Genomic DNA, 25,378 nt, shown 5'->3' on the forward strand with positions numbered 1-25,378 from the left:
TTTTTTTTTTTTTTGAGGCAGGATCTTGGCTGGCCTTGAACTCACAGAAATCTGCCTGTCCCTGCCTCCCAAGTGTTGGCATTAAAGGTATGCAACACCACACAAAGTGACTTTTTTGTAGTTAAAAGAAGGGAGGAAAATCTAACAAGAATAGTAAAAGAAGATGAAAATGTCTCTAAGATCAGGTCAGACGCAATGAAAGGATGTCTAGTATTAGAAAGTAAAGCTAGAATGACTAGGCAAGAAAAACAACAGGCAGACTGGGAATAAGTGTAATGATTTGTTTTCAGATAATAAAATCTTATATGCGGGCTGGAGAGATGGCTCAGAGGTTAAGAGCACTGACTGCTCTTCCAGAGGACCCGAGTTCAATTCCCAGCATCCACATGGTGGCTCACAACCATCTGTAACAAAATCTGGTGCCCTCTCCTGGCCTGCAGTCATACGTGCTATATACATAATAAATAAATCTTTTTTTAAAAAATCTTATATGCAGAAAACGAAGATTACATAAAAATGCATTAAGTATTCGAATATGCTAACACATCATCAGTTATATCTCTACATATTGACAATGAATCTGAAAAAGAAATGAAGAAAAGCATCTCATTGGCTGCAGGGCAGCACTCTTGTTACTGAGTGGAGTCTTTTTGTACTTTTGTTTTGTTTTGAGACAAGGTCTCACATAGCCCAGGCTGGCCTGGAGATGCTGATCCTCGTATCTTCCAAATGCTGGGTATTATAGGCATGTGCCACCATGCCTGGTTGTACATGCTATTGAAGACTGAACTCAGGGCTTCATGCATGCAGGCAAGCATTATTTCAACTGAGCTACATCTCTAATCAATTTGCAACTAGTTACTGGAGGTGTGCTTAATCAATCCACTTTCTTCTAATAAAAGGAAAAAGATTCCCTGTGGGGTTCCACCCTCCTGAATGTTTAAGGGAAGTTCCTTGTCTATGTATCCTGCATATTGGGCGCTAACAGCTTAGATGCAAGATTGTAAAACATTGGAAGCGAACTTCTGCCCTCAGGGGTTCTCCCATTGTGCTGTAAACCTGTATTTAAGACATCCGCCCTCCTTCAATAAACTGCATTCGAATTCAAAAAGAAAAAAGAAAGAAAGAAAGAAAAAAGTTGGAAAAAAAACACCCCACAGAGGAGCCAGTAAGATGGCTGAGCAGGTAAAGCTGTTGGCGATATGAGTCCAGTCACTGGGACACACATGGTAGAAGGAAAAAACCAACTCCTGCAAGCTGTCCCCTGACTCCCACATGAACTCTGTGGCTCCCCACCCCAACGTATATACAAAATAAATACATGTAAAAACGGAAAAAAAAAAAAGGAAAAAGAAAAAGCAATTCCATTTACTTATCTACCAACCGAACTAGAGTCCCAGCTCTACTTCTTTTTAACACTTATTTTAATTACTTAGTTAATTTATTTGTCTTTTGTGTGTGTGTCTATATGTATAGTCATGCTCAACCATGGTGCTCAAGTATCAGAGGACAACTCGTGGGAATCAGTTCTCTCCTTCGACCATGTGAGTCCTGGGTATCAAACTCAGGTCCTCAGGCTCGGCAGTAGGTGCCTTTATCCACTGAGTCATCTTGGGTCATCTCCCCCACACCCAGTGTTTTGGTTTCGAGACAGGGCTTCTCTGTATAACAGCCCTGGCTGCCCTGGAACTCACTATGTAGACCAGGCTGGCCTCAAACTCAGAGATCCATCCACTTGCCTCCCAAGTGCTGGAATTAGAGGTGTGTACCACTATGCCTGGTTTAGTGCCCCACTTTTTTTTTTTTTTCCTTTTGGTTTTTCAAGACAGGGTTTCTCTGTAGCTTTGGAGCCTGTCCTGGACTAGCTCTGTAGACCAGGCTGGCCTCGAACTCACAGAGATCCACCTGCCTCTGCCTCCCGAGTGCTGGGATTACAGGCGTGCGCCACCACAGCCCGGCTAGTGCCCCACTTTTAATCATTATTTTAGAGTGTACTTCTACTACTAACATAAAAAGTTTAGACAAGTGTGATGACATACACCTTTAATCCTAGCCCTCATGAAACAGAGCCGATACCTCCATAAATTCAAGGCCAAGATTTACATAGTGAGACTGTCTCAAAAGGAAAAAAAGAAAAAAGAAAAACAAAACGACAACAAAAAGCGGATTACTATAAAACAGCCATATTATGTTGGCTGAATATCACACACTTTGCACTTATTGTGTATCTTGACTGCATCATTTTTTTCCAGTGCTTTATTTCATTGTGTTTTGTTCATCATGATCTTAGGAATAATAGGTCATACATACTTAGGCTGAGTATACATGACATATAGTCTAGGCATGTATCAGGCTTAACCCATCTAGGTTTCTGAAAGCATCTTCTTCAATGCTCACACAATGATGCATTTCTCATAATATATCAAGGGACTTCTGCCAGTATATAAAGAACTCCTAAGTTTAGCGTGGTGGTACACCTCTTTAATATCAGTAGGAACAGAGCCAGGTGACCTCTCTGAGTTCAAGGTCAGTCTGGTCTACAGAGTGAGCCCTAGGCCAGCCAGAGCTACAGGGTGAGAACCTGTTCCCCACCCAGCTCGCCTCCAAACAACAAGATTCAGTATTCAGAGACCTATGGACAAGCCATTTCTAGTATACCTCTAGTCTTTGCTAACTGAAATCTTTGTCAAAATCCAAGAAATTAGTTGTGCTTTTAATTAATAATGTTAAGAAAACTTACAGGGCAGATTTTCCTGTACGTGGATCTATATAAGTGGTTGTTCTTTTATTGTGGTCCACAAAATATGGAATTCCATCCACTGTGAATCTCATTTCCCAGCCTTCAGGTAAGGGCTTTTCATTTAATTGACTATAAAATACAGAGAAAAATGTAAACAAAAGATATCAAAGGCTTACTTCTTTGCAAAAAAACAGAAACTAAAAATACCTGTAAATAGAATAAAATCTTTCAGGAAATCTACATGATCCTGTATTACCAGATAATAGGTATCTCTACCTAGACATTCTATAAACACATTAAAGTCATCATCAACAACATTAAAAATGAATCATCATATTATTGGCCTATGTTTTGCCACTCACTTAATAACTCACCTCCAATAGTCATGGTACCCAAGCTCACTCATTCTGCCTTTAGAGTCTTTCTGTTCATCCTTATCTCTGATTCCCACCATTGCTCTGGTCTTCTTCATCTAAATATTCTAAACAGCTACCCACATGGTTCCGCTGCTCCTGGTCCCACCCGGGTCTACATAATGATACTGTTGATAGAGCCATTTGCCCAAAAAAGACCCCTCATCTACTCAGTTTCTCTTTTAGACTCCCTCTCAGGAACCCTGAGATTGCATGGCACATGGCCAGGGACCATTTTCCCAAACAAGTCACATCTGTCACAGTTCTGATATGACAGCAGTTCTGATATTCCTCCGTTGACAAATTTGTTTTCTCTGTTAAGGCAACTTAAAAGTTCTTTATAAAATATCCCTATCTTCTTCCTTCTTTGTACTCTGAAAACTCTGGGTTGCCTTTTTTAAACTTCAGGCTTTTTATCCACAAAACGCAGGCAACAGCCAGATGTAGTGGCACATGCCTTTCATCTCAGTACTCAGGGGCAGGGGCAGGGCAGGCAGATCTCTGAGTTGGAGGCCAGCCTGGTGTACAGATGAACTGGGGAAAATTGGAGAGAGGAAGAGGAGGATAAGATCAAAATGCATTGTATACCTATAAAATTCTCCAAAGATAAAAATATCCAACAATCAAGACAACACTGTGTAATAAGACTCTATGAGAATGAAATAAGAAACTGTTTTAGTATAAAGAAAGCCCTCAAATAGTAACTGTTAATCACTCTACTACTACTAAATGATCATTCTATTTAGGTCTCTCCAAATACTTCCTATGTACTGCTGGCACACTGTCATCATCCCTCAGGTTGTATGTTGGCAAAACTTTCCACTCTGAAACTGTTACATGAGTTTTAGAACCTACATTGGCTTTTAAATCAATAGTGAACTATTACAACACCCGTATAACTGATGCATTAGCATAAATAGTCAAGTGGATTCTAGTAAACCTATGAGTTTACAGTCCTCATTAGACATAAATGCAACCGGACTTCTCAGTTGGTTGAGGAAAGTAAATGCAACTTTTATCCTTGTATACTATTTCATTTCTTTGTTTCTCTTTCTTTTCTTTTGAGATAGAATCTCATGTATCCAGCCTGGGCTAACCCTGAACTGACTTTCCTGCCTCTATTTCTCAAACACTGCAATTATAGGCACGTGCCCCTGTGAGGTTCTTAGGGATCCAAACCAGGGTTTCATGCACGCCAAACAACACTATACCAACTAAGCTACATCCTTATCCCCTACCCCTGGTTTTATAGCTTCAAGTTTCTTATCTAACGGGCTTGGTATGAGGGAACACTGGAAATACTCAAGTTTATAACACAAAGGAAAAAAAGCAGAGATCGGGAGACATTCACGCTCACTATTAAAGAGAAACACTATTAGTTTGGACTGTTGTTTTCCTCAAGTGTACTTTAGAAGGACAAAGTGCTGTATTCAGAAGAACACTGCCTTAAATCATATTTTACAAACTATCAAAATGTTAAGAATATTTAGTCTTATTCTTATAATTCAATACAAATGTCAGGGAAGACTAACCAAAAATATAAAAAAGATATTTCACTTCCATTGTGATTATAGTTGCTAAATAAGCTCAAGAACCAGTTGTCCTGAAAACAAAGTAAATTAAGATAAATGGGCATATATTGGTGAATTATCCCATGCTATTCAAACAATAGATTAATGCATTTTTTTTTTTTGGTTTTTCAAGACAGGTTTCTCTGTGTAGTTTTGCGCCTGTCCTGGAACTCACTTGGTAGCCCAGGCTGGACTCGAACTCACAGAGATCCGCCTGGCTCTGCCTCCCGAGTGCTGGGATTAAAGGTGTGTGCCGCCACTGCCCGGCTAAGTACCTCTTTTTAAATAAAGTATTCTAAATGAGTGAAATGCTAGAACTTGGCCACTTGTGATATCTTATGAAATGACTAATTTAAGCTCTAAAATTTCATCAAGATTCAAAAGGGACAAAACAACAGCAGCAGCAAATGACAGAAAGGTGACTTGTTCAGTTGTCTTGGAAGAGAAGACATTCCTCATCCCTGACTCCGAGATGCTGGGGATCAAAGCCATGGATCTGATGTCAGACATCAAATGTTAATCTCATGCATGTTAGACAAGCACTGTATCACTGGGCTTCATGTCTAGTCCAGAGACAATTTCACTGGGGAATCAAAATGTTTTATCCTTAAAGCTCTTCATCATTCTTCTTATGAGAGTGAATATATTTAAGTTAATGTAATAGTTGTATAAAAAATTGTCATTTGCTGATACTTAGAAACAAGTATTTTAAACTCAAAGCATACCTTAAACATAAGCCATTTGCTGGGCGGTGGTAGCACACGCCTTTAATCCCAGCATTCAGGAGGCAGAAGCAGGTGAATCTTCGTGAGTTCAAGGCCAGCCTGGGCTACATAGCTAGCTGCAGGACAGCCAGGGCTATACATAGAGAAACCCTGTCTTGAAAAACAAAATCCAACTCCTCTCCCCTCCAAAAAAAAAAAAAAAAAAAAATCCTATTGAAATGTGAGCCATGGATTTGTATCATGAAGAATTAATCAAACCTAGAGAGGGATGGTCTTGTCCTCAACTACTAGGAAGTGATTTGTTAGTAGGGGTGGGTGTGCCTATTAGGAATGCTCTTCTTCGCCTGGAGGCTTTGCCCACTGGACGTCCACAATGAAGAGAGAGGCCTGGGACACATTGTGTCAGTTTCAGTCTCTGGAAGATCTACAGACTAAGATTTATTTCACTCAGAGGGGCAAATGGACACTTGAGAGGAGTCCACAGACTTCCCTGGTTGTTAACATTGACCTATTACCAACATCAAACCCTGCGATCCTCCTTTAGCAACAGGGATTTAAGATCCCCTCAGATTCTTCTCTGCATACGTCTTCCTCCTGTTGTCTCCATTCCTTCTCTGTACAAAATGTGACTGGCCGGGCGGCGGTGGCGCACGCCTTTAATCCCAGCACTTGAGAGGCAGAGGCAGGCGGATCTCTGTGAGTTCCAGGCCAGCCTGGGCTACAGAATGAGTTTCAGGAAAAAGGCACAATGCTACACGGAGAAACCCTGTCTCGAGAAACAAACAAACAAACAAAAAAGTGACTAAATATAATTCAGTAATTTCAGTGTTTTATGTTGATCTCAGACAGGGGCTAAGTAGCCCAGGTTAGCCTGAAACTGCTGTTCTTCCCACTTAAGTCTCCTGGATGTTTGGATTTCAGATGTATACCACCATTAGTGTCTGTCTCACACTTAAAGAGTAGTTGTGACAAAATTTGTAGACAGATGTTTGACATGAGAAAGGTGTAAGAAACATGCCCACATTTGTGGTTAATATATAAACTGCACATTTTGCCATATTCCTTGAAGAATAGGACCATCTTATAGTTATAATATTACATTCTGTTATATGGTGAATGTACCTCACTTCCAATGCTTATGTTTAAATCCTAGTGACCAGCACCCCAGGATATGACCTTATTTGGAAAGAATGTCACTAAAGATGTATTAGTAAGATGAATCCACACTAGAGTAGAGGAGTCAGATCCTATAGGACAACTGTTTGTATAAAAAGAGGAAACTGGAACAAAAATGTGTATAGAAAAGAAAGCTATGTGGCCAGGTGGTGGTGGTGATGGTGGTGGCGGCGGCGGCGGCGGCGCACGCCTTTAATCCTAGCACTTGAGAGGCAGAGGCAGGCAAATCTCTGTGAGTTCAAGGCCAACCTGGTCTACATAGTGAGTTCCAGGCCAGCTAGAGCTATACAGAGAAACCCTGTCAAAAACAAAAAACAAACAAACAAACAAAAAACCACCTCTCAAAAATTAAAAAAAAGCAAGCTAGCTATGCAAAGACTAAAATACTCCTGACACAAGCCAACAAGCTAAAAATTGGGAGAAGCCAGGCACAGTGACACACACCTTTAATCCCAGCACTTGAGAGGCAGAGGTAGGCAAATCTCTCTCTGTGAGTTCAAAGCCATCCTGGTCTACAGAGTGAACTCAAGGACAGCAAAAGCTGCATAAAGAGACCATTCCTCAGAAAACAAGAGGAGGAAGAGGAGGCCGTGGAGGAGATGGCAGTGGACAGGAGAACTGGAGCACACCCCTTTCCCTGGCCATCAAGGGCACACAGTCTGCTACACCTTATTTCTGACGTCTAGCTAACAGAACTCTAAGGCTATATAGCTTTTGTTTGAAAAGAGAAACAAGAATTACTTTCTTTCTTTTTCTTTTCTTTTTTTTTTGAGACAGTGTCTCATTCTATAGCCCTGGCTGGCCTCGAACTCACAGAGATCTGTCTGTCTCTGCCTCCCGAGTGCTGGGAGTAAAGGTGTGCACCACCACACCTGAGAATTACTTTGTCTGAGTGGTATTTTTTTTAACAAGGCCTTAGCTAACTTTAGTACACAGAATGACGTAATTTGGTAACATAAATCATTGTATACTGTCATCAAAGCATTAAAAAGTCAAACTTGTGGTCTCTTGGTATGTTAGACAGCAAACTCTTATAATGTACATAAACATTATGCCATATAACATATAAACATATTTATGTTTTTTTTTCTTAGTTCTGTATTTCTATTGGTGGGAAAAAGAAAACCAGTGAGTTGTGCCAACTCGTCCCCACCTCATTCTCGTGAAATTCAAGCTTTTCATTACATGAAAGTAATCATTTTCCTCCTTCCAAGGTATGTAGGGGATTAGTGGTTAAGGTTTCTGAGGTTTCTGAATACACAAATCATTCAAAACTCGGTAGACAGTCTCTAGAAGGCATAACAAACTAAGGCTCTTACCCTTGGCTCCTGGGGTCTTCCCACTGTGTAATTCGAGTGTTGTGGTTGACAAAATACACTCTGCCGTTGCTGTCGGTTCTCTTCTCTTCAGTAAACAAAGTGAAAACACAGTATTAGTGTTGGAATAGTCTTTTCCCTCAAACTAAGATAAAATAAGCTGAATCTGCCCATTTAGTGACTACTGACTTTATAATTTCTGTATCATATCACACACACAGAAGAGTATCCTAGCCTTTGAGAAGATTCCTTTCTTCCATCTCACTAACCATTCACACCTCTGACAGTGCTTTCTCTTTCTTACTCAAGTTATTAATATTATTTCTGGGCTGGAAGAGATGGCTTAACAGTTAAGAACACATATGCTCTTTTAGAGGACCCAAGTTCAGTTCCCAGCACCCACATCAGATAGTTCACAACTGTCTGTAACTCAAAGGCACCTGAACTTATGTGTACAAATCCACCTACAGACACACATACCCACACATAATTAAAAGCAACAATTTTTTTTAAATTAAATAAAATTTCTACAATGCTAAAAAGATTGACTTCATAATGCCCTGCCCATATGACCTCTCAACTATTTAGCTTTTCACAAGTCACATACGGATGTGTGTTAAAGAAGGCAGGTATGACTTAAGGCATCATGAGGACTAGGTAAGAGATTTACCCCTGCGGTACTTCCTTAGCTCTACCTCACATAAACACAGCAGGCAAAGACAGTCTTTTAGGCTAGCTATTCTACAACAGTGACAAAGCCCACAACTCAAGCTTCTGAGACCAAGAAATGGTTTGTCCTATAGCTGTGTCAAAAGAGTGAAAATGGTCTGTTAATAGTCATCCCCATAAAAATGAGTCATAGTTCTTTTGCCATAAAATAAAGGGCGAGGGCTAGAGAAATGGCTTAGTGGTTAAGAGCACTTACAAAGGACCTGAGTTCATTCCTAGCACCCATGTGGTGGTTCACAACTGCTTGTAACTCCAGTTCGAGATTTGACACCCATTTCTGTGTACAAAAGGCATGCACATGGCATACAGATATATATGCAAGCAAAGCACCCATACACATAAAAATATATGTAAATCTTTAAATAAATAAATAAATAAATAAATGAAGGACAGGGTGTACTGTATATACTTGTTTATATGCCAAGTGGATGTGAGTGTGCATGTACAAGCACACTTATGCACATCCACATGGAGTCCAGAGGACAACTTCAGGTATGTTCCTTCTCAGTTACTATCTACCTTGTTTGTTTTGTTTTGTTTCTTGAGACAAGAGTCTCTCATTGACCCAGGACTCACTTGATTCAGCTAGCTGGTCAGCCAGCAAACTCTAGGGATCCTCTCAAATATCTCCAAGATTACAAGTACCTGGCACCACACCCAGCTTTTTCATAGATGCTAGGAGCAAATTCAGGTTCTCAGTTGCACTGGAAGTATTTTACTATCTCTCTGCTTTTGCTTGGTTGAGCCAGGGTTTCCGACGGTTTAGGCTGGTTTTAAACTCATTGTATAGCCAAGGTTGGCCCAGAACTCCTGATCCTTTAACTTCTAACTCCCAGGTGCTGAGATTACAGGCAAGTACCATCATGCTGGGCTATCACCAAAATGTTTTGAGTATTGCTGTGGAATAATCCTTCTGAACACTGTGAAGACAAGTTGTTCTCATTGTTAACAAAAAGCTGATTGGCTAATGGCTAGGCAGGATTTTCGGGGCAGAGAATACTAGGGAAAGAAGGACAGAGTGAGAGGAGAGGCCCCAAGATGCAGAGTGAGCAGGATGGGAAGACAGATGAGGTAACCGAGCCTTGGGGCAGCATATAATACTAAGTCTCTGTGTGGTTATTTGGGAAACAGGTGGTGGGACAGAGCTGATCAATTGTCTGGACAGAAAACTCCACCTACAGAGTATAAATGATTTTAAGGAAAAAACAATTGGATTTTTAAAAATGGATTATATGTGTACCACCATGCCTGGCTTTCTTTCTTTATTTTTATTTTATTATTATTTATTATTATTATTTTTTTTGCTTTCTTTATTTTTGAGACAAGTCTCTGGATCAACTTGTTGGTCATCAATTTGACTAGGCAAACTGACCAATGAGCTTCATGGATCTGTCGGTTTCCTAAACCCTCACGGGATTGCAGACATGCACCACCACAGCTGGCTTTTTACCTGGGTTCTGGGAATCCAATTTAAGGTCCTCTGCTTGCATGGCAAACACCTTTCTGACTTGAGCCATTTCCCCAACACAGCCTCTTTTCATTATAAAGGATCTTGCCTCAAGTATTTGGTGATAGTAACAGAACTAGAGCCACAAGAATCATACAATTATTGTAATCTTGTGAAACTGACTTTTTTCTCTAAGCATTAGCATTATTGAGATCCTTCCAGATTGCCGTATCAATGATGTTTCTTTTCACTTTGCAATGCTAGTGACTCAACCCAGAGCCCTGCCCATGCTAGATGAACATTCTATCTATCCACTGAGCAGCTCTCTAGCCAGATCTTCTAATAACAGACTTTAAATTAATACGTATGTGCTTACCCCACCCAGAGGGCAGAGGACCAAGGGGATCAAATTCTTTATTTTGTGATGTAGCAAACAAATCTTGATTCTATAAAGATAAAAAAATGAATAATTAGACAAATAAATAATTCACAGCATAAATACATCATTTCAGAGCAACTGTATTAATTCCAATATGGCTTCCCTGGTATGTACAATATAACATATTCTTACAGAATTCACACTTAGAAAAGTTTAATTTTTGCTAAAAATATCTTTGAAAACCCTATATAATATTATCTAACACTTAAAATTATGGAAAATTAAGATAGTTCATAAACTGTATAAATTTTTACCTGCAAATTACTAGTTTTTCCCTTGTGCTACAAAGTTTCCTAGTAACATAAAAATTAGAGAATCATATATCCCCCCAAGTCATTCATAAAACCAGTACCTGGAATGATCAAATAGCTTTCATATGTTCCCCTCTAGACACTCATAAAACCAGTACCTGGAGTGGTCAGGTAGCTGAGAAAAGTCTTGCATGTGTACTCAAAACCCAAAAGCTCGCACATGCAGATGGAAGAGTTGGGAGTAGAAAGACAACAACAAAATGCCACCAAGGCAATGAAGTTCATGTCTATTTCCCATGAAAGGTAAATGGGTCCTGGTGAGTTAAGTAGCTCATCCAAAATAACTCAAAATAATTGGACAGGAACAAGATGTACCTGACTCCAAAGCCATTGGAGATTCATGTGGAACTAGGGTTGAAAAAAGCAGGCAAGTTAAGGATCTATACCTAAAAGAAATTTACCTATAATAATTTAGACAGAAACTAAAATGTAAAACAGAATAGACCTAAAAAGAAAATGGATTTTTATGATTGACACAAGCTTATAATCTCAGCTGTTTAGAAGGCTTAGCCAAGATCTCAAGTTGAAGGTCAGCCCGGGAATTTAGTGAAACCATGTTTCAAAATATGGCAGTAGGCTCTAAAAGACAGAAGGTGATGAGGAATGGGAGCAAGCTGAGGCATGGCAATGCTGTAGACACCTCACCAAGCACACCAAATTTGTGTGGTACATGATTTGGGGGGTATGTGGCTTTATGCCCTATGAGCAATGCACCATGTCACTGCTAGAGAGGTTCTTAAGGCCAAGAAAGCCTTCAAGTCCATGAAGAAGAAGGTAGGGATGTACAACCATGCCCAGAGGAAGTGCAACAAGCTGAGTATAGTGTTGGCAGCCATGAGAAAAGCAGATGCCAAGGTTTAAGTCTACATATCCTCTCCCTCAATAACCGCCCCCCACGAAAGCGCGCTCTCTCTCTCTCTCTCTCTCTCTCTCTCATGCACACACATACACACATACATGTAAGACAAACAAGAAACAAAAACTAATTTAACCTCTAAAACTACTAGGAAGGAGAATATAGTGACATGTTTCCATAAGCAGTGGTGGGGAAAACACTGATTAGAGTGAAAGGTGTCTTGATCATAACAGAGCAGTGAAGAGGAGATGAACTTGTCCACATCAGTAAGTGATAACTATTCTAATGATGAGGTCCAAGAAAAAGACAGGAGAGGCTGTAGAGAGGGTTAATGGTTAAGAACACTGGATACTCTTGCAGAAGACCCAGGTTCTATTTCCAGCATCCACATGGCAACTTCACAACCAGCTGTAATTCCAGTCCAATCCTATGGGATCTGATGCCCTCTGTGGACTCCATGCATGTGGTGTATAGACATACATTCAGGCACATAAAATAAAAATAAATAAAAACTTAAAAGAAAAGGTGGGAAAATGGAGGGAAAGGGATGCCAAGGAAGAAAAGTACAGACATTTTACTCTGGTGTATTCTAAAGGGAAGCTCACATGATGCTGAGGCAATTGCAATGGAGAGTGCCAGCCTCTCCAGGCCTCTGGCAGAGCTGCTTTTCTTTGGTTCAAGTTCTATATGATAGTCCAACAAACCCATTGATTTTGGCATGGACTATTGTACTTTTCTCAGAGACAGATCTGTGATACATTATGAATTGAGATTACAAAATTCCCAGCAGCACACAGCAAGGAAAGCACTAATATATTTATCACTGTTTTTTGTTTTTTTGTTTTGTTTTTGTTTTTTCGAGACAGGGTTTCTCTGTAACTTTGGAGCCTGTCCTGGACTAGCTCTGTAGACCAGGCTGTCCTCGAACTCACAGACATTCGCCTGCCTCTGCCTCCCAAGTGCTGGGATTACAGGCATGCGCCACCACTGCCCGGCTTTTATCACTGTTTTTTGCACCATTAGTCTGAAGGAAAACATGTGTTTAATCCATTTGTTTATATACAGGAAAAAGTGCCTTATTTTGTTTTGTTTTGTCTATCTCCATCCTGCCCCATCCCAGACAAGGTCTCACTATGCAGCGCTGTAGCCCTGTCTGACCTGGGACTCACAATACAGCCCAGGATGGCCTACAATTCAGAGATCTGAATGCCTCTGTCTTCCAAGTCTCCTGAGTGCCAGAATTAAAGCAATTTACCACCATGCCTGGGTAGTTTTTTTTCTTTTTTATGTTTTGTTTTTGAGCGGTTTCTTGCATTGTCCTGGCTGGCCTTGACCTCTTGAGCTCAAGTGAGTCATCTGCCTCTGCTGTTATACTGTATGCATATCTCTTACTCTTGTTTAAAGTATTTTGTTTGTGCAACTCACTTGAAATTGTAATGTATAGTTGAGAAATACTCATTAATAATTAGTCTTCTATGATAGTCATGTTAAGTTTTCTAGGTATACATAGAATTCAATTAGGTAAGTAATCTTCAAAAACTTCAAAGACCTACAGAATATGTCATTTAAAATGTTTTAAAAACTTAAGACTTTCTGGACAGTGAGATATGTCTGCCCCTGGTAGCACCGATTTATTTCAAAGACAAAGGTGGGCATCAAAGACACACCATATGGAGTTTATCTTCTCTTGACAAAAACAGCCATTTGGGCAAGAAACTGTTCTTGCCTAGACTAACTGACAAAATGTTGTATAAACTGGACATCAGGACCCATGGGAACTTTGGACCACTGGACTTTGCAAGGCAAGTTGATCTTTCATGTTCCTGCTTCGCAGAAGAAACTGCCAGACATTTTACAGGACACAGAAACGACTGAAAGACTAGGCCTATAGGCTAAAGATGGATGCCTAATGATGCAGAGCAACTTTGGCTAACTGTCCAGGCAGACGGCTGTCTCTGTCATTTTAGATTTTTGGAAGTTGCTTACAATGTACTTCTTATTTACTTAGGTAATATTATACCCTTCTGGGGTGTTTGATGTAGTTGAAGACTAGATAGTTATAATTTTCCTTGGTTATGATAAAAGATAAATTAGATATGAAACTTTAGACTCACAAATATAGGATCAATAGAATATTTTCCTTGAATTTGCCAAATATAAATAGACTAGATATTGTAACTGTAATTATTGCTTGATAACTGTTTTGTTACATATAATTTTTCCCTGAATTTTTTTTTTTTTTTTTTTGAGCTGAGGATTGAACCCAGGGCCTTGCACTTGGTAGGCAAGCGCTCTACCACTGAGCTAAATCCCCAACCCCTACATATAATTTTACTATGTTAAAGTTAAAACTTTCCTTTTTAATTAAACAGAAAAGGGGAAATGCTGTGGAATAGTGCTTTTGTACACTGGTTTAATAAAACGTTGATTGGCCAGTAGCTAGGCAGGAAGTATAGGCAGGATAAACAGACAAGGAGAATTCTGGGAAGAGGAAGGCTGAGTCAGAAGAAGCCAGCCCACCATTCAGGGAGCAGCATGTAATGGCACACAGGTAAAGCCATGGAACACGACATATAGATTAACAGAAATGGGCTGAGTTTAAGTGTAAGAGCTAGCGAGAAGCCTGAGCCAATAGGCCTTCATTTTATAATTAAGATAAGCCTCTGTGTATTCATTTGAATCTGAGTAGCTGCTGGACTGCGAGGACATGGGAGCCAGGTGGGCACAGGAAAACTTTCAGTTACATGCCCCAAATTCCCAAATCCTGGGGAAATAGATAAATACCATTAAATCCAGCTTTGTAAAGAAACTCCTTTATAAACACATATGGTACAGTGTCTGTACAGTGTATTACTCTAAGGAATGAAAGCTCTTGAGAAGAGCAGCACACCAAAGACTGTATTTGGTCAGCTTCATCAGTAAGTATACAGTGCTTCAACTCCCTGTCAGCTCTGTGCACCATCTAAGTCAGGTTCCCAGAGACTGAGGAAGTCAGATTGCCCCTAAGTTACAGTCAGTTCTACATTTACAGTTGTTCCAATTCTTTTCAATCTGCTTGGGTCCATTCTTATTCATCTTATCTACAAAATTTAAATTGCTCTAACTTGTTTTCTGGTTTTTTGTTTGTTTGTTTGTTTTTTTCCCCAGTTTTTTTCAAGACAGGGTTTCTCTGTGTAGTTTTGGAACCTGTCCTGGAACTCACTCTGTAACCCAGGCTGGCCTCGAACTCACACAGCTCCACCTGCCTCTGCCTCCCGAGTGCTGGAACTAAAGGTGTACACTATCACCACCCCACTGTTTTTTGTTTATTTTTAACACTAACAGAAAAGACAGAACTCACAACAAAATCATTACCTATACTACCTATGGCAAAAACTGGCTTGCGACCCTACTCTCTTGTCTTTTTAGTGTTTTACATGACACATGCAGGCAATTTTTAGAGAATAAAGGTTTGTATTAGCTACAATAACCAGTAAATCAATAGGCTACTTACCCCATAGATGAATCTCTGGTTAAACTGCTGCATTGCTCCCTGAAGCTGACTACGTTGTAGCTGCCACTGTTCATAGTTCCGAACAGATTCCAATGTTGGCCTCTGCCATGTTGTTGTTCTTGTGAAATGGTCAACATAATAAATACGTCCCATATTGTCCACACGCCGTTCCCAACTAAATCAGAAAAGAAACAACTAATTTAAGAAATACCTGTGAAAAACATGTAATACTTTTACCTCCAGAAACTACTACATATACTTCTCTTTGTACGAGGACCAAACCCAGGGCCTCACACATGCTAGTCAGTGCTCTATCACTGAGCTACACCTCAGCTTTCTTACTTATCTGAAATCATTTATTCATACTTATAAACTGAACTTCAATGCTTCTAAAATTTTGTCCTTTAAAAGTCTGTAACATGCTGGGAGGTGGTGGTGCGTGCCTTTAATCCCAGCACTTGGGAAGCAGAGATAGAATGAGTTCCAGGACAGGCTCCAAAGCTACAGAGAAACCTTGTCTCAAAAAACAAACAAACAAAAAGTCTGTATCATGTATCAATGAAGTCTTTTAAATGTAATATATATTTATAGAGTCTCAAAGGAAAAAGTGGTCTCCCCCCCCCCCAGTGATCTTTTACACTCCTGCAAACATCATCGGAGACATCAGTTGTATACAGAATTTTTCATAGATGAAAATGTAATTTGCACAGGAATACAACTACCTTTTTACTTATTTGTAATAAAATAGTAACTTCAAGACAACAAAGTTTTTTCTTCAAATTATTTCATAATGTAAGTTTAATATATAGAATTACCAAGGAGATACATATGTACACACACACATACCTGGCAAGATTTTTATGGTAGCACAAATTAACACTATTGCAAACATTACTATGCGTAGAGTTCCTCATCAACACTGAATATTACCTGCTGATTTAACAAGTCAAACACCTTTTAGGGATGTGTTTAAGGATTAGTTAATACAAGTTAATATTAATACTAGTTAATAGCTAGCAAGGTTAATATTTTTTCTTTTCTTTTTTTTTGTTTTTTGGACAGGATTTCTCTGTGTAGCCTTGGTTGTCCTGGAACTGGCTTTGTAGACCAGACTGGGCTCTACCTCAAGAGATCTACCTACTTCTGTCTCCTGAGTGCTAGGATTAAAGGTGTGTGCCACTACCACCCAGCAATATTTTTCTAAAGACTTTTATTTATATGCATGTGTGTGCACATGTATGCTGGTGACCTCAGAGGTCAGAAGAGAGAAATGAATTCCCTAGAGTGAGAGTTACAGGCAGCAGTAAGCTGCCTCACGTGGGTGCTGAGAATCAAACTCACAACCTCTAGAAGAGCAGCAAACACTCTAACCATTGAGCTATCTTCATAGTAGACTGCACCCTCATGCTTGCCATATATTCCCTTTGATTAAAAAAGTATTTTCTTTCATTTTGTATTATTTACACATTGAATACTTAATACCATGGTTACCAACATGTCCTTAACTTTCTTAACCATTTGCAATGGTTTTAAAATACACTGGTGGTATTAGGAAGGAATATGGCTCAGGAGAGAGAGGAATATAAGGCAGGAGCAGACAGGAGCTCATTGCATTCAGTCTGAGGATTCAGAGAGACAGGATCTTGATCCCTTTCAGTCTGAGGTAAGAAATCTTTCTAGAGGCTGGCTGCTCTGCTCGTCTGATCTTTCAGCTTTCACCCTGATATTTGACTCTGGGTTTTTATTATTAAGACCAATTAGAATTGGTGCAACAATTAGTTTTAATAACAGAGACTTTAATCTTAAAATATAAGAGGAGCTGGGCGGTGGTGGCACACACCTATAATCCCAGCACTCGGGAGGCAGAGCCAGAAGGATCTCTGTGAGTTCAAGGCCAGCCTGGTCTACAGAGCGAGATCTAGGACAGGCTCCAAAACTATATAGAGAAACCTTGCTTCAAAAAACAAAAACAAAACAAGACAAAACAAGATATAAGAGGAGCTATAACTCTTTCCATGGGATGGAGGATTGAGATAGGCTAACCTCTAACTTGACCTCCTGATTCTTCAGCTTCTACCTCCCAAATGCTAGGACTGCAGGCAAGTGCCACCATATTTGGTTGTTATAACTCTTACTTACTTAAATGATTATTCTTTTTTTAAAGATTTATTTATTTATTCATTCATTCATTCATTCATTCATTCATTCATTTATTATGCACTGTTCTGCCTGCACATATACCTACAGGCCAGATCTCATTATAGATGGTTGTGAGCCACCATGTGGTTGTTGGGAATTGAACTCAGGACCTCTGGAAGAACAGACAGTGCTCTTAACCACTGAGCCATCTCTCCAGCCCCTTAAATGATTATTCTTAACAAAACTAATTTAAAACTTTATGGCTCTTAGCGGGGTAAACAATTCAGACAGGAAAATACAAAGAACAAGAACTGTGGAATCTTTAAATTAGAAATGATGAAAGTAAAAATCATTCATAAAGGTATGGCAGCATGGGTGTATAATCCCAAAGCTTGCAAGGCTTAATGCCTGAGGCAGGGGGATCAAGAGTTCCTTCTGGGATACACAGTGAGACTCTGTCTCCGAAAACAAAATCAGTCACAACAGCAACACCCCCTCAGCATGCTGAGAGTCAGTTCTCTAGTTCTCTTCTTTCTAGTCTGGGTCTAACATAAAGCAGAACAGAGAGGAGGAGAGGACTGTAGGGAACACTGGGTAGAGATACAATGGATAGACTCTTGTTTTTAAATTCAGACACTTACCCAGGAGGTAGAGGTTCTGGTCTATCCCATGTTGTTCGCTTTTCAACATGGTCTACATAGTAAACACGCCCATGCTGGTCTACTCTCTGCTCCCACCTTAAATACAAATCAAAGACTAGTAAGGGCATTTTGTATTAATTTAGCTTTTTAATCCTATCTACACCTTTTCACTTTAAATGACCATCTTATATAACTGAGGAACGTGAGCCTGTTAGTCTATAAAGAAAAAAAACAGAATTAAAAGGTAGCCAAAGAATGTCATCTAAAAAGAGAGAAAGCCCCAAGAGTGACACACAACAGTGAATGAGGTTTCTTTTTCCTAAGTGCTTGCTCTGGAAATAACATGCATTTCAAAGTCAGTCCATCCACTCAGGAGACCAAAGCTTCCCAATCTGATCAGATATACTCAGAACTTAAGAGGAAAAGCAAGCATCAACGCCCTGAAACCTGAACAACTGAGCTAACTGAAAGGCAACATTCTGACTACATTCTAGATAAACTGAAGTCAAAGCATATTATTATCAGATATTACAGGAGGAGAGTTATAGGCTGGCCACTGTAAGTACTCTAGTCTTCTGGGCAGCTTTGTTGCCAAAGAGAAGAGAATAGCAGTAAACCATCACAGCTTATTATTTTACCATTATTTGCTTACTTATTGTTATATGTATGGGTACTCTGACTGCATATCTAGCTGTATACTATGTGTGTGCCTGATACACACAGAAGCCAGGAGAGGGCATCAGATCCCCTAAAAGTGGCGTGAACCCACAACTGTAAGCAGTCATGTGGGTGCTGAGATTCAAAACCAGGTCATCTGAAAGAGTAGCCAATGTTCTTAACTGATAAGCTGTTACTCCAGACCTTAAATTTTTTCTTTTTCTAGATTTATTTTATTGTATATGTATCAGTGTTTTACCTGCATGTATATATATACTATGTGCATACCTGGCACTCACAGAGGTCAGAAAAGGGCACTGAATCCCCTGGAACTGGAATTATGGGTGTTTGTGAGCCACCATGTGGGTGCTGGGCCTAGGCCATCTACAGGAGCAGCAAGGGCTATCTCTCAGCCCCAGATCATTTGTTCTTTTTTTTTTTTTTTTTTGAGCTGAGGATCGAACCCCGGGCCTTGTGCTTACTAGGCAAGTGCTTAGCTCTATGACTGAGCTAAGTCCCCAACCCCCAGATCATTTGTTCTTTTTTTTCCCCCCATAGCTGAGGGCTGAACCCAGGGCCTTGCGCTTGCTAGACAAGCACTCTACCACTGAGCTAAGTCCACAACTAGATCATTTGTTCTTAAGGACAAATAACCATCTACTTTAGCTTGCCATGCAGTATGGTTTGGATACAAACTGTTCCTGTCCTGCCACCCCACCTACTACACCTGCTCATGTCTTTGAATACTTGGTCTCCAGAGGGTTTTGGAAGGTTGTAGACCCTTTAGATATAGATTCTACCTAGAGGAAGTGGGTTGCTGGGGTAATGTCCCATTGAGGGCTGTAACCAGGCTGGCTTCTACTTAAGCTCTCTGCTTTCCAACTGCCACAGTGATAAGACCAAGTTAAAATCTCTCCCTCAAGTGGTTCTGTCCCACTGGTAAGTACAGTAACTAATACACCACATAAGCTCTCCAAAAGGAAAATGGCCGAGTTACCAACAAGTATAATCTGTGTAAGTAGTTATAATTCCCATCATGAATTTATTAATTTACCAGTCAGCCAAATAACTTTAGCATTCTGAACTCAGAACATGAAATTTTTGGTTTTGATTTGTGTGGGTGGTATTGAAGCTAGAACTTGGAACTTCACACATACTACACATGCTCTACCACTAAACTAAACCTTTGCCCCTGACTGAGCTCTCAATTTGATCAAAGTATTAATGTTAAAAATAGGGGTTAGGGAGATGGCTCAGCAATTAAGAACACTTGCTATTCTTACAGAGGACCCAAGCTCAGTATCCAGAACCCACATCATCAGGTGGCTCAGACCTGCCTGTAACTCAAGTTCCAGGGGTTCCAATACCCTCCTCTACTCTACAGGCACTGTTCACATGTGGTGCACATACAAGGCAATCAGGCGCGCGCGCGCACACACACACACACACACACACACACACACACCAAGTTTTTTAAAAAAAAAAATTTAAGTACAAATTAAAATGGGATTATGGAACTAATTTATCAGTTTAAATTATTACATTGCTATGATGATTTTATAATAAAAAAATCTTTTAAAAGAGTATTTACTTTTTCCCTACCTAGAGAAGCAACACTCAATCACATGACTATTTTATTACTTAACTTTCTATGGGTGGTGGGGGTGGGGAGTGGAGTGGGGGGGTCCTTGAATAGTTGCTTTGTTTTCCAGGTGTAATCCACACTTGAGAAACACAGGCAGTAGTTCAGGGCTATCCTCATCTACATAGTGAGTTTGAGGTCAGTGAGGGCTATACAATACTGCCTCAAAACACACACACACACAAAGCATAAATAAATAAACAAACAAACAAATAAATAAATAAATTCCTGTTATTGAGACAGAGTCTCATGCTGTAGCCCAAGCTGACCTGGCACTCACAACAATCCTCCTGCCTCAGACTCCCAAATGCTGAGATTACAAGCGTGTGTTAACATACCCAGCTCAATTATTTTTTTCTACTTCCCAAAAAGGAAGAGGTAGTATTTAAAATATGGTAAGCTTTCTTGGATTCCATATTCCCAAAAATCAATTACAATTACTTAAAAGATAATTAATGAAAGAATACAGTATAATCTTTTTTAAATTAGTGAGTACATGCAAAATCGTAAAGAAAACCAATGTTAGCAGTTACTTACCCAGGTGGGAGGGGAGCTTGACTTACAGTATTCAGTGGCCTAGGGCCTGAGCCTCCAGATATAGTAAGAGGAATTATTAACCCAGATGTTGCTCCTTCGGATGTACTTGTGTTTGTGTTTACATTTGTATTTGTTGGTGGCAAAGAGCCTGTACTAGACCCGTCACTTTCAGAATTGGTGGATGGTGAACCGTTTACAGATGCTATGAAAGATTTGAGGAAAATAAGGAAAGTTTTTGCTTTCTGAAATCTAAAATCAAGATTGAATTTTAACTTAAGAATTTAAAAGTAGACGACAAATTAAACCTAAGATGTGAATACACAGGTCTCATCAAATTACACAGCATATAAATTCTGAATTCATAAACATGTAAAGTAACTACTTGGATGATTAATTTTTCTGTTGCAAGGGCCTTGTGTACAAAGGCAAGTACTCTTTTACTAAGCTACAACTCCTAGCCCAGTAAAAACTTTTAGAATAGGAATCCATGGTTACCACTTTCCAGATCCTTAAAACTGCCTTCTCTATGTGACCTTGAAGATCTGAGACTAATTTATGGTGTTGGTAATGAGTGTACTGATACTACTGATGGCTAATCAGAAACTGGATACTCTATATAAATGCTATTATCTAAATAATGTTTCTAGTGTTACTACTACATGAAACATGTTCACTTAGTGAATTTTTTTGTTTAAAAACTGATTATCATTTATCAGTAAGCTTTACAATTTTTTTAAACCAGATTTATTCACTTATATTCTCTGACTTGCATATATGCCTGTGCACCATGTATATGCCTGGTGCCTGCAAAGGTCAGAAAAGGAAACAGGAGTTATGGATGGTAGTGAACTACCATGTGGGTACTGGGAATCTAATGCAGTCAGTTTCTCTCCAAGAGCAACAAGTGCTCTTAACCACTGAGTGCTTTTCTCCAGACCCCGAGTCATCTTTTTAAAAGACAAAATGGACTAAATAACCAAATGCTTTTTTTTTTTTTTTTTAAAGATTTATTATGTACAGTGTTCTGCCTGCATGTGTGCCTGCAGGCCAGAAGGGGGCACCAGATCTCATTACAGATGGTTGTGAGCCACCATGTGGGTGCTGGGAATTGAACTCAGGACCTCTGGAATAGAAGCTACTGCTCTTAACCTCTGAGCCATCTCTCCAGCCCCCCAAATTCTTAGCTATAACATATGTCACAGTTACGAACCACACAAAGAAGTTTCAATCTAACTGTACTGTACTGTTTATAATTTATATAATGTTATTTTCATTCTTAATAAAGCACTTCTTCGTAGAACTTCATTCCTGGAAGAAAAACTTATAGGAAAAGCAATTCTTAGTTGCCTATAGAAAGATCAATGTTGGTCAAGTTTTTAAATGTAAAAACAAAGCCAGAAGCCAGACATGGTGGCTTATACCTTCAATCCCAGCACTAAAAAGGGCTGAAGCAGACAGATTTCTAGGTTTGAGGCCAGCCTATGTTACAGAGTAACATTCTACTTTAACAAAACATCAATGACCGGATACTTACCTGTCCATCAGTTTCCAAACAGAACATTATTTAAAAACACTAGGCATGATAGTACACACTCAGGATCCCAGGCTAAGCAAGGAAGCATCTGAGGCTAACATGGGCAACATCTGGAGACTGTGTCAACTCTTCCTACCAAAAGAACATTATTTACAAAATAGCACTGGAGGCTGGAATATATACCTGGTCTTCGTGGGGTGGGTGGAGGTGGTCTCGAAGGTCTTGGAGGTCTAGAAGGCTTAAAACCACCATTTGAAAGGGAGGGAGAGTTGTCCCCGTTTGTCCTCTTGTTTTCCCCTGACGCTGCAACCTCAGGGTCATCTGGTCCATTCGTGCTCACTCTGGGTAAGAAGGGCAGGAGGGAGAGGAAGGGAACCAAACAAATGTTCCTTATTTATTTAACAACAGCAAGAAACCCAAAATGTAATGTTTTAGGAATTAGAGAAAAGGTCTTTCTTTTTTTTCTAATTTCAGGCTAGCCCTATCAAATAAAGAGGCCATAGGTTAAAGCCATATAACTCCTTGGGGAGGTTTAAATGAGAATTGCCCCAGAGGCTCATATATTTGAAGGCTTAGTCAGCAGGGAGTGGAACCAGTAGAGAATGATTAGAAGGGTTAGAAGTTGGACTTGTTGGTGGAGTAGGTGTGTCACTGAAGGTGACTTTTAAGTTTCAAAAACCCATGCCAGGCCTGTCTGTCTGTCTCTCTGTCTCTGTCTCTGTGTCTCTGTCTCTCTCTCTCTGCCTGCTGCCTGTGGATCAAGACGTAAAGCTCTCATCTCCTGCTTCAGTGTCCTGCCTGTCTGCTTCCTGCCATGATGATCGTGGACTCACCCTCTGGAACTATAAGCAAGCCCCCCGGTTAAATTCTTTCTTTTATAAGAGTTGCCTTGGTCACAGTGTTTCTTCACAGCAATAGAGAGTAACAACCTGACATAGATAGTGAGGAGTCACTCAAGGGTAGAACTTAAGCCCATTCGAAATTACTAGGTGTGGCTACAGAAAGCCTTCAGAATGCCCTGTATAAGCAGGAACAAAATCAAGTGCTTTAAAATCCTATCGCCTATAGGTAACAGACCTATATAGGCATATGAACACCCCTCTACATTTCCTACTAGAAAAGCATCATCTATAAGAGTGCCAAACAACCCAAGAATACTTATTTAGTACACTGGTTTGAATGGGCTTTTGCTTTTAATGCTACACACACACACAAATATATAATAGTTATATTATATATTTGCATTATTTATATTTATATAATTAATATACATTAAATTAATATTTTATATACACACATATATACATACACATATACACACACCTTTATTTATTTGTTTTTTTGAGACAAGGTTTACTGTGTAATGCCCAAGCTGTCCTGGAATTTGCTCTATAGACCAGGCTGGCCTCGAACTCACAGAACCACCTGCCTCTGCCTTCCATAGTAATGGGATTACAGGCATGTGCCACCACTGCCAGGCTCCATGCTATAGTTTTAAACATGCAAGTTCATATTTCTATATAATTAAACTAATTCAGCAATGAATTAGCCACACTTTCTTGCAATGATTTTATACTTTCATTTTTTGAAATCTGTTTAAAATCAACTTGGCGGACTGGAGAGATGGCTCAGCTGTTAAAGGCTAGGCTCACAACCAAAAATAAAGTCAACTTGGCGTTTACTCTTTTCTTGGGATAACGGCAGCAGGTAGATTTTTCTTTTGCCAGATGACAAGCCTTCCTAGAATGTTAACCTATGATCATAATGACTTCTGCAGCATTCGACAATGGTCATTAAGTACTTTTCGATGGTTATTGTTGTTGTTGTTACTTTTTTTGTTTTGTTTTAGTGAGACAGGACAGTCGTTGTCTCATAAATAGCCCAGGCAGGCCTCAAACTGAAGGTTTCCTGCCTCAACCTTCCAAGTACAGGGACTACAAATATATTATGCCACTATACCCAGTTCTATCCCATCTCTTTTTTGGGGGGAGGGGGAATTAGGCAGGGGAATAGGGTCTCATTTTGTAGCCTTGGCTGCCTGGAACTTACAGACCAGGCTAGCCTCAAACTCACAGAGATCCCCTGACTCTGCTTCCCAAGTGCTGGGGAAAGTGCACACCACATGCCCAGCTATCTCATCTTAAACATTTTTTTAAGATTAGAATTTTTTTTGTAGATTTTTAGACTGGATTTATCTTACTTTTATGCATGTATGAATGTTTTGCCTACATGCATGTATGTGTACCATATGTGTACCTTTTGGACCCCTGGGGCTGAGGTTATGGATGGCGGTGAGCCATCATGTAGGGGATAGAAATTTAACTTGGGTCTTTTGCAAGTGTCTTAATCAGAGCCACCTCTCCAGCCCCATCATCCCATCTTTAAAAGCCATTTTTCTCTAACTTCTGTCACTCTGCTTTTATAACCTTGTACTTATGTCACCCTCCAATTCTTCCTCTTCTTCAGATTTTTCTCTAGAATCTCAAATCTCATCATTTCAAAGATTATCTCTAAAATGTATCTCCAGTCAGAATTTCTATAATTAGTAGGACTCTCTCCCACCCTCTAGTATCAAGTTAGTAGCAAAATGCAGGAGACAAGCTCTCCGACCCTAAGGTCATTCATTCTTCCTTCCTAGTATTCTTAATTTCTAAGTCCACTTGTGATCCTGCTTTCACATTCTCCCTCCACCTTTTAGTCATCTACTATATTAATTTTGTATTTGTTTTCCTGATCTTTACCTGAGGCAATAGAAAGAGGAAAATTTAAAGGGGAGATTAGAAGGGAAAAGGAGCCCTCACACTGAGATCTACTTTACCTTGTCTGTTGATGAATCAAGAAACTTAAACACAATCCAGAAAGCCCAAATTGCTTTGATAATGTGTGTTATTATATAAAAAACATTTTTTAAAGGAACTATGCTATCGAGGGTTAGAATGTGTGTAACCATGAGCTTTACCACACTGTTCCCTTCTTACCCCCAAATCCAAACTATTGACCTCATAAACAACC

The 25,378-nt window shown here is 39.7% G+C and overlaps 1 protein-coding gene across 1 annotated transcript in view; it reads right to left on the minus strand.

The window, feature by feature from the left end:
• Itch (itchy E3 ubiquitin protein ligase) overlaps window positions 1–25,378 on the minus strand; it is a 113,963-nt gene that overhangs the window by 29,166 nt on the left and 59,419 nt on the right. The window contains exons 8-14 of the mRNA XM_036184019.1: window positions 22,550–22,707; window positions 20,833–21,034; window positions 17,997–18,092; window positions 15,217–15,391; window positions 10,494–10,563; window positions 7,945–8,029; window positions 2,741–2,869 (exon numbers count right to left, since the gene is read on the minus strand). Of these exons, the coding sequence (XP_036039912.1) occupies window positions 2,741–2,869; window positions 7,945–8,029; window positions 10,494–10,563; window positions 15,217–15,391; window positions 17,997–18,092; window positions 20,833–21,034; window positions 22,550–22,707 (915 nt within the window). The remainder of the gene's footprint in view (window positions 1–2,740; window positions 2,870–7,944; window positions 8,030–10,493; window positions 10,564–15,216; window positions 15,392–17,996; window positions 18,093–20,832; window positions 21,035–22,549; window positions 22,708–25,378) is intronic.

The sequence above is a fragment of the Onychomys torridus genome, chromosome 4 (genome assembly GCF_903995425.1).
Source record: "Onychomys torridus chromosome 4, mOncTor1.1, whole genome shotgun sequence".
Lineage (NCBI taxonomy): Eukaryota > Metazoa > Chordata > Mammalia > Rodentia > Cricetidae > Onychomys > Onychomys torridus.